General features: G+C 47.8%; 1 protein-coding gene across 1 annotated transcript; it reads left to right on the forward strand.

Annotated features, from left to right (window-relative positions):
- Positions 1–759: 759 nt before the first annotated feature.
- LOC136502092 (transcription factor MYC2-like) lies at positions 760–1,940 on the forward strand. The gene has a single exon (XM_066497576.1). It carries the CDS (start codon positions 782–784, stop codon positions 1,568–1,570), a length of 789 nt encoding a protein of 262 aa, XP_066353673.1. The 5' UTR covers positions 760–781; the 3' UTR covers positions 1,571–1,940.
- Positions 1,941–10,499: the final 8,559 nt, after the last annotated feature.

The raw sequence follows: 10,499 nt of genomic DNA on the forward strand, positions 1-10,499 counted from the left end.
CCTTAAAAATGAGTCGGAGCGGGTAGGATCCCGGCCAAACGGCCCCGTACTGTTGTTGGAGTTGGAGATGCCACCTTAAAAAACGAGCTGGAACGACCACGCTCCCGTAAGTTCCTCTCCATCGGCACCGTATAAGGATGGCAACGGGGCGGGTTCGGATCGGGTGGAGTGCCTGGGCACCCGAAACCGAAACCCGAACCGAAAATCCGAATCCGACCCGAAAACCGATTCGGGTGAAAATTCATCCCCGAAACCGAAACCCGTGGGTACCCGAAACCCGAACATGAACAGCACAGTGCACAGTATACCAGTCTTAATCAATACAGTAACAGTACAATACAACAACAATTTCACTAACAATTTCAGCAACAATACCAGGTGAGTACAGTAACAATACAAGTCTTAAACACCAAGTTCGGGGACAATACAACAACAATAGCAGGGAGAAGTTCACGGCAACCCTTCTGCTTGTGAAAATTAAGAGAAACCAATAAGCTCCGTGGGTTTCTAATGGGCCTTTAGTAGGCTGAATTATTTCGGGTACCCGATGGAGCTCCGTGGGTTATTTTTTAAACCCACCCTAAACCCGCGGTATTTCGGGTATCCGAACCCGAAAAACCGTGGACGAAAACCACGAACCAAAACCCGCGGCGAAACCTGCGGATATCGGACCCGAAACCAAACCGCTGCCATCCCTAGCACCGTAACACTACCAGATCTAAACTTATATCCATACAGCCATACACTGCAGCTGCAGCAGCGCGCACAGTGCCACAGTCCAATGGATGAGCTGGTCTTCCCTGCCTCCTTCAGCAGCTGTCCTTCCCCGGCCTCGTTCTCCAACGCCGGACACCACCAGGAGCACGAGTTCGTGCCCTGTGATGTCCTGGAGGGATGGCTGGGTGGCGACGACTGGCTGGACGAGCCCCCAAATGGCGTCAAAGTCACATGGGGTGGCGAGGGCTCGCGCTCGCCGGGCAACGACCACCTGTCCGGCGAACCGGCAGCACCTGCGCTGAAGAGGCGTGGCAGGAAACCAGGGTCCCGCAACAACATCAACGGCCCCGCCCTCTGCCATGTGGAGGCGGAGCGGCAGCGGCGGGACAAGCTCAACCGCCTCTTCTGCGAGCTCCGGGCCGCCGTGCCCACCGTGTCCCGGATGGACAAGGCATCCGTCCTCGCCGACGCCACCACCTACATCGCCCAGCTGCGTCAACGCGTTGAGCAGCTCGAGGTCGAGGCCAAGAAGAAGGCCGCCGCCGGAGCTCTCACGACGGTGGCGCCCTCGCACTCGTTCAGCAGCAGCAGCAGCCTCGGAGAGAAGCTGGAGGTGCGGATGGTCGGGACAGAGCCGGCGGCGCTGCGCCTGACGACGACCGCGGCGGCGCGCCACCCCCCCGCGCGCCTCTTGCTCGCGCTCCGGTCGCTGGACCTGACCGTGCCGCACGCGTGCGTGTGCCTCGTCGGCGGCATGACCGTGCAGGACGCCGTCGTGGAAGTGCCCGCCGCGCTGCGGGACGACCGCGCCCTTCGCGCCGCGTTACTCCACAGGCTGCAGCGGACCAGCTAGCTAGCCTCTCGTGGTCGGCAGGTTTGCGCTGATCCGTCGCCAAATAAAGCACTTATGTGCTATCTCACGTTTCACGGCTGGCTTGACTTGAGACACTCTGCATCAATCCAAGCTGGCTGCATGTTTAATTTGTCGTGTGTTAATAAACGTATTTCTTGGAAAGTTTTGGATTTAGTTTCCATCTAAACTAAATCGAAGAACTTGCCGATAGAATACGTACGGTACCTTCGACTGTGGCTTTAATCACAGTTTATATATATGCTCCTAGTGAGGATGCTTTCAGCATTGTTCTTGTGTTCCTCTTCTGAATTTCGTGTTCCATGCAGGTGTTGTGTTTTGTTCACACGGCAGTCTATTTATATATATTCCTGATCCAGGCATATTGTACACAAGGTCATTTTATAATTTATACAGTGATATAGACTAGTATTATCGACCTGCGCATTTGGTTAACAAACTTCTCTTCTTTTCAGGACATGCCGCTAGTTGCTATATTGCTTAATTGTTTTCCAACACATCTCTTTTGGAGTACTATCTGTAGTATTGTGTAACCTTCTGCTGAGTAAGAAGTTCAATAATAAAATAGAATACATATATATACCGTATCTCATAAACAGACAACTAATAATTAAGGAGAGAGTTTTGTTTCGGAGGTCCTCTTTTACAAAATTGCACGAATCTTAAAGCACCAGGGTGGTTAATTATAATTAATTTTGTTTTGGAACTGGATTGGGCCGGTCCTGTCCGTGCCCACAGAAAACCCAGCCCTCCACGTACCACAGCCCAGATTCCCCATGATCTATTGATCTCTCATCTCCCGTTATCCCGTAGCGGGGCATTTCTGCTACGAACATGCCTTATCGAGAGGGCGGACGGCGGCATGAGCGATCGAGGCGCCTTCCCCGCACTGCATTCGGGCACTGGCGCACGGACGGCGGCGGACGGGACGAACGGTGAAGGCGGCAGTAGATGGGGGCGGATGGGACTGGCAGTGGAATCTGTGGCGGCAGACGCGACAGAGCTGGTGGCTTCACTGTCCGATTGGCTCCGGCTCAACCTCCCCTCGTCGTGCGTGATCCCATGACAGATTGGAAGAACAAAGGCGTTCCTGAGAGCTGGTCAGATGTCTGAATTAGATGCAAGAAGAACTGAAGTGCGGAATAAGCAGCTATAGCCGTTCAGAGTATATACGCCTTCCAGGATGCCACGTTGATCTTGCCATGCTTGAATCTCTACAGATCATAAGCTGCTGTCTGATCCCAAGCTATAGCTGAACGTTATACAGTTCGACTTGGAGCCCAAAGGCAACTCCAAATGACGGATCTGACAGGCTCGTTCTGGCAGCCGCGTCATAGGGAAGGCCGCAGGGCTGCGGAAGTACCACGGCGATAGCGATTGTTGGCCTCGGTCGTTGGGTGGTGCCCCCGTAGCCCGTCGGTTCGCCGCCGATGCCGCCCGTCCCGTCCTGTCTGCCGTCAGCCGCAGGTGGCACCGTCCGTCCCGTACATCTGCGGCCACCCGCAGGTGGTGCGGTCCGTCCTTTACCCACTACCGGAAAAGTCGCTTTACCGCGTGCCAAAGCCTAAAAAATATTCGGCAAAGGATTCGTTGAGTGTAACACTCGGCAAACAGCACATGGCATCTACAGTGCCAGCAAACGGCTCTTTGCTGAGTGTTTTCTATCGGGCACTCGGCAAAGACTTTGTCGAGAGCTGAAACCGACGCTCGGTGAAAAAAAGTAACGTGACGGAGTAGAGACGGTCACGGCGCGTTTGTCGAGTGTCAAATCTCAGGCACTCGGCAAACCTTCCTTCTTTGCCGAGTGTTAAATTCTAGGCACTCGGCAAAGTTCAGGCACTCAGCAAAGCCTCTTCCTTTGCTGTCTGTCAAAGTAAGCTTCTTCCTTTGCCGTGTGTCAAGTTCCAGGCACTCAGCAAACCTTCGTCCTTTGTCGAGTGTCAAATACTAGGCATTCGGTAAACACGTCTTAGAATGCACAGAATTTTGGCTTCTTTGACGAGTGTCAGCGCAGAAACTCGGCAAAGAAGCCATTTTAGTCCCAGAATACACAGAATTTTGCCATATGTCCACTTTGCCGAGTGTATTTTTCATGGCACTCGATAAATAGCTCTTTTGTCAAGTGTAACACTCGGCAAAACTGCCACATATAATCAGTTTATTTGGTTTGGTCATAGCCACATACCACATTCAAATAAACATCACATCCATCATAGATAGTTCACAATAGGCATCACAGGCAGTTCATATAGATATATCGACAACACATTAATACAAATAAACTTCAGAATCACAAGTAAGTTCATTCACAACTACAAATAATCACAAGTAGTCACAGATAATCCACAAATGCAAATAAAATCACTTAGGCCACGAGTTCCACTGCGACCACGCTGGATCATGAGGCTCATTCGATGCCGCCGATTGTTGCTGCACAAAAGAGAAGAGATTGCGTATGTGAGACAAGATTGAACAACACGTATGGTCTCTCTACTGCCTAACTAGTATAACCCTTGCAACTATCAGCAATATCTTCTCAGTTGCATTGTGCTCTAGTATGATTGTTTAAGTACTAGTTGGTAACAAACATATAACATTAGTCACTAAGTTTCTAGTGTCTGGGCATCTTTGTAAGATTGATTCTGCATAAACTTGAAACGGTGATTATAAGGTTGTAAAGTGACTCACAGTGCCTAAAACAGTATTTGGAACAGGTTGAGGAGGAAGGGCCGGCATCGGTGGCGGAGGTTGATCGATTGCAGCATAAACACCCCTCATATATTCAAACATCTACAGCTCCATCCTCAGCCGCTCTGCCTCCATCCTCTGCCACTCTACCTCCATCCTCGCCTCTAGCTCCTCCCGGCGCCTCGTTTCTTGTTCTAGCTGAGCCTACAATATTTCATCCCAATGTTACATTGCAATACAAAAGTATGTAAAAATCAATGAACGATGAATAAAACAGAAATAACCTAGAGTGCGTTCATCTAGAACCATGTAAAGTTCGGCCATGGGTGTATCGCTGGACTGGAACCCGTGCTCCGTGCTCGAATCTGAGAGAGAGTGGGAGTACTGGCCGTGTCGATTGTGCCGTCGCCAATCCAGACCAGCCATGCTTCTTGCCTCCTCTCGCCCTCATGATCACTTCTCCATCAAGGTCATGGGTGCTCGGATTGTACTCGGGCCATGGACCACCCTTGCCACCAATGTGTATCCATCGAGGCGGCTATGGACGGACTCGTTGCTGTACACTGAGGGCGGGTCCTTCGGGTTGTAGGCGACATCGGACGTCGCCTTCCCCTTGTGGGCCAAAGCATATGCCATGATCTGGGAGCAAGGCTCGCCACCATGTGCCGCCGACTGCAAAAAAAGCAATATGATTAGAAATTATGTAGAGTTGAGCGTTAGAATAAAGAAATGAATTCGCGTACTCATCTAGCCACGTATTCTGAGAGGTTGAGGTTGCCTTGATGGTGTGATGCACCCGGCATCAGCAAACGCCGCTCTCGACAAGCGTTGTGATTCTCCTCTCATGCGGGGTCGCACCACCTGTCCACCATCCAGGCCCAGCACTACAAATCGTAGGCGCACCACCACGGAGGCACCTACATCATCATGTATATGACGTATAAGAAGATGAAATTAAGCGTAATTAATCTTAGAAAAAATAAGTATTAATATTCTATATTTACCTTTAGGTATTGTTTTGGGGTCAGGCTCATGGTTCTTGCTGCCCTTTTAGGGATCCTCTCTCTAAGAAATTCTGCGTGGTATTGGATCATGGCCTGGATGCGCGCCTCGTAGTCCATGTCCTTGACGAGTTTCTTGGCGGCTTTGTCAGCCACAACATCCACCTTAGCCTCGTATCGCTCCTCACATCTAAAGAAATCCTGCATATAGATGCGATGTATCCGGTCATTATTTCAAGAATGTCCAATCAAGGTGATGTATTGAGCAAAGTAGTGCGAGAAAGACTTACCCAAAGCTCGGCCTTGACACGAGTGCCTTGTCGGCGAATACCCTGCCATCCTGATCAGGGGTCTCGGGGACGGTGGCATAGTGGGCCCACGTGTAGGTCGGCTCGACAGTTCCCCCGAACTGCACCAGCCAGGGAACTTTTCCTTGATCAAAAGACCAAGGATGCCATTCACATGGTGTGCGTGATCACCCCCGCCGACCTTCCTCCAACCCCTATCGAAGTGATTAAGATAAATTATTAATTTCTATTGTAATTTTGAACATATCAAACGAAAAATTAGTGATAACATATAAAGTTATTTACTTGTCTTCATCGGATCGAATCAGCAGGCGTCTCTCAAGAGGTATCGGTCGCCTCGGGAGGGTCGAGGGACCTCGCAACCACACACACGATGAAGTAGAGGAAGAGGTACCCCATGTATCCTCCTCCATCCCTACCTCCTCCTCCACCCCTGCCTCCTCCTACTCGACCCCTGCCTCCACCTGTACCTCCTCCTCCTCAGAGGATGAGTGAGCGAAAGGTAACTCAGACGGCGATGAAGGTATAGGTGACGATGGCCTCGTCTTGCCTCCACCCTTCCCTCGACCCTTGGGTCTACCCTGAGGTCTCTTCCCGGACCCCTCAGCTGCATTAGACCCTTTATGCGTCACTGTCGCTTTTGAGTAAAGCAACATTATCCTCCTCATACCGCCCACCATTGTTCAATCACCTGTAATTAAAAAGAGTAAACCAATTAGCACAGATAATACATCAAAATAGATGCAAAATAAACAAAACATACTTAGAAAATAACATGGTATGACAAATAACAAATCAATTAGCACGGATCATACATGTATTAGAAATAATCATCATCATCGAGATTAGCTGGATCATAGGTCTCATCATCACTATCACGCATGTCGATATAATCATCCCCGTGCTCCGAAGGAGGAATGCCATCATCACCATCGTTGCTTAGATGTAATCGCTGAAGTAATTCTAAGTCCTTCACATTCTGAACCTCGTCTCCGGCGTCCTCGTCAGCGCCACTTTCATTGTCTACTTCCATACCCTGAGCTTTGGTTAAGTCTATCCCAAAACTCCCTTCGAGCCCATCTTCTTGAAAGAACTCTCTGTCATATGTGTTGGGGTCTATGTTGTAATCTTGATTGTTTGGGACAGGTAGTTTTCCGTGTGGTGATACCTTGTACACAACATCCCAACCCTTAAGACGGTCTACAGTTTGGCACAGGCATGAGAGATAATAAACTTGTGTGGCCTATTGAGCCACAATATAGACATCGTCTCCTGGTAAGACGGATGACTGTCGAATTTCGACTAGCCCAAGATTAGGGGTCCACCTCACTACTTCAGGATCAAACCAATGGCATTTGAATATAACAGGATTAAGAGGTTTGCAACCATGAAACATGAGTTCGTATATTTCTTCAATTCTTCCGTAGTACTCAACCCCATCTAGGCCTTGCGTAAAAACTCTGGTATTTGTGGTTCTTCGATTGGGCCGACTCTGCTTGTGGCTTGTTGTGTGAAAGCGATATCCACATCATAACCGGTAAATGACCTGACCCTATAGGCACAACCATCGGCAACCTATCTCAACTCGGCACTCATAGACGCATCGGTTTGTCCCTACAAGTTCAAGCAGGGTAGTTCATTATATTAGTCGCACGTACGAGCAACTTATAATATCAAACTAAGTACGACCAAATTAGACAGTACCTTCTGTTTGAACCAAGAAATAAAATCGGGCATTCCATTTCCCGCACCCTCTCTAAGAAGGGTCAAAGTTTCCTGCGGGGTAGGTTCCCTTGATTCACGCTAGAATGGTTTCTGAAATTCCCTGTACCAATGAGAAACAAGGGAGTTGGACACAGAATTGTGACTACTTGAGAAAAAGTTTGTTGAGAACTTACATCATGTATGGCTCCACTTCGGACAGGTTGGTCAACACATATAGCATAATAGTGCGCCACTCTTCATGTTTCAAGGTCTTGTTAGTCGCACCACTTGCACTTCCTAGTTGCCCTCGAAAAATGTTAAGGTTCGATTCATCTTCGCTAGCATTGTAACGAGGGGGTGGATTATGCATGCTAAGAAGGTTGTTAGCATAGTATTTTGTTGTGAAGTTTGACACCTCCTCTAGAATGTATGCTTCTGTTATGGATGCTTCAATTTTACATTTATTTTTACATTTAGTTCGAAGAACCTTTTGAAATCTCTCAATTGAATAGCACCAATGGCCCTGCACAGGCCCCCCATTCGTGCCTCATACGGAAGGTGCAAAATCAAATGATACATCGGATTGAAGAAGCCAGGTGGAAAGATCTTCTCCAACTTGCAGATAGGCACCATTCTTTCCATGTCTGCAACCACGATACGAGATAACTCCTTAGCACAAAGCTGGCAGAAGAAATTGCTCAACTCCGCCCACACTATCCAGACATGCTCAGGGACATAGCATCAAACCATCACCAGCAGTAGCCGCTCAAGCCATATGTGGTAATCATGACTCTTGAGCCCGTTGATTCATAAAGTAGCTAAGTTCACTCCCCTCTTTAGATTCGATGCATACCCATCAGGGAACATTAACGTTTGGAACCATTCTAGTACTTCCCTCCTTTGGGCCCTCGTCAAAACGAAATCAGCCTTAGGCTTTCTCCATGACTTCCCGCCTCCGAGAGGCGCCATGTCTAGCTTTGGTCTATTGCATAACCTTGCCTGGTCCACTCTAGCCTTAACATTATCCTTTCTCTTATCAGGAATGTCCATGATTGTACTAAAAATTGCCTCGGCGACATTCTTTTCAGTGTGCATTACATCAATGTTATGTGGAAGTAGAAGGTCATCAAAATAGGGGAGGTTCCAAAAGCACGACTTGTGAGTCCATGCATGTTCCTCACCATATCCCAGAAAACGATCTCCTTGGTCATTGACCTTGAGAGCGTCTAACTGAGCATGAACTATGGCACAAATCATCATTCGGGGTGCAAGGCCTTCAACTACTATATCTTTCATAAAGTTCTTGATGTCTCGTCTGAATGGATGATCAAGAGGGAGGAATTGTCAATGTTTATCGAATGAAGAATACTTGCCACCCTTTGTCAACGAAATGAACATCAGAGACACCTTGCATACTGGACATGAGAACTTCCTGTGAAGACACCAGCCACAGAATATCCCATATGCCAGAAAGTCATGCAGGGAGTACTAGTACCAAACATGCATTTTGAAGTTTGTCTTTGTAGCTCGGTCATATGTCCATACCCCTTCCTCCCAAGCATGGACCAAATCATCAATCAGAGACTCCATGTACACACTCATATTATTCCCTAGGTGTTCAAGAATTATCAATGACAAGAATATGTTCTATCTTTGAAAGAGGACGTCAGGGGGGAGATTGAGAGGGATAACGAACATGGGCCAACAAGTGTATGAGGCAGTCACCATTCCATAAGGATTGAACCCATCTGTTGCCAGCGCAACACATACATTATGAGCCTCTAGAGCTTTCTCATGATGAATCATATCAAACCTTGTCCATGCTTCACCAGCGGATGGATGCACTAGCTTCTTAGGATTGTATCGACGTCCGTATTTTTGCCATGTCATCTGTTTCATGGATTCCTCAGTCATATAAAGCCGTTGGATCCTCAGTATGAATGGAAGGTACCATAGGATCTTCACGGGGACGGCGAGCTACCTCTTCTGACCATCACTAGAGTCTACCTCCATGAACCTAGACGATTTACACTTCACATAGTACTTTGCTTTCGCATGTTCTTTCCTAAATAAGATGCATCCCTTCGGACAAGCATGTATCTACTCATATGGCATCTTAAGTGCACGAAGGAGTTTCTATGCCTCATACATGCTCTTTGGTAGGATGTGACCATCCAGGAGCAGGCTACCTACAACTGTCAGCATAACATCGAAGGCTTCCGACTCAAGCTAAATTGGAACTTTATGGCCATTAGGCGTGCAATGGCAACCAGTTGAGAAACCTTGGCATGCCCATGAAGGGGTTGCTGTGCCGCAGATAACATATCATAATACGCCTTTATGGTTGGCTCTGGCTCCAAATACACGTCCTGGCAGGGAGATTGTGTATCCGGAGAACAACAAGGAGATGCTGCTGAAACTCTATCTTGGATCCGAGTAGAGCATGGAAACTAACTTCATCTACACATCCTCGGGCTGTCCAAAAAACGTGGACAATTCGAACAGATACGGTAATAGATATGCAAAGATCTGTATATTTCCAACCGTATCTCTATCGAACAGGAGATGCCTAGCTAGGTTTCGTGATATACGAACATGATAAGGAAAGAGGGGTGTAGGATGCCTCACCTTGCTGTCCTGCAAAGTGATGAGTCGAGGACGGTGGGGAATAATCCTTGCAATAGCCTCTCCTGCAACAAATGAACATAATAGTATCAATTATAAATTTCGGCAGCACCTCCCCTGCACGGTGAGGTAACCAAAACCTGCAACAAACCAATGGCATGATGGCCGACAACAACATACAGAGTCCAAGAAATAATGCTAAAACAACTTGTTGTAGAGCTAACAGAGTTTACATGAAAGTGCGAGCATCCTAGAGCCTTGGAACTAATCATGACTCAAACCTAAAATTAATAAGTAGGCATAAGTGCCACCTCGATGCAAATTAATAAGTAGGCATCAAACTAAGCAGCAGCATAAACCAAGTCAGTAAGAACTCATTAGTTTCATGGTGTGTCACAGTTATGTCCACCCACATTCACCAACTATAAGTCATGGAATAATTATGAATGTCACAAAACATTTCTTGCAGCAGTCTAACCTAAATCAGCAACCCTCTGCACAGGTTCCTAAACAGCAGGTAATTTCCTCATAGCTACAACATTAGACAACAACTTATGATACAAGACCACTCTGCATTTATGCTTC

The sequence above is a fragment of the Miscanthus floridulus genome, chromosome 13 (assembly GCF_019320115.1).
Source record: "Miscanthus floridulus cultivar M001 chromosome 13, ASM1932011v1, whole genome shotgun sequence".
In the NCBI taxonomy this organism is placed as follows: Eukaryota; Viridiplantae; Streptophyta; class Magnoliopsida; order Poales; family Poaceae; genus Miscanthus; species Miscanthus floridulus.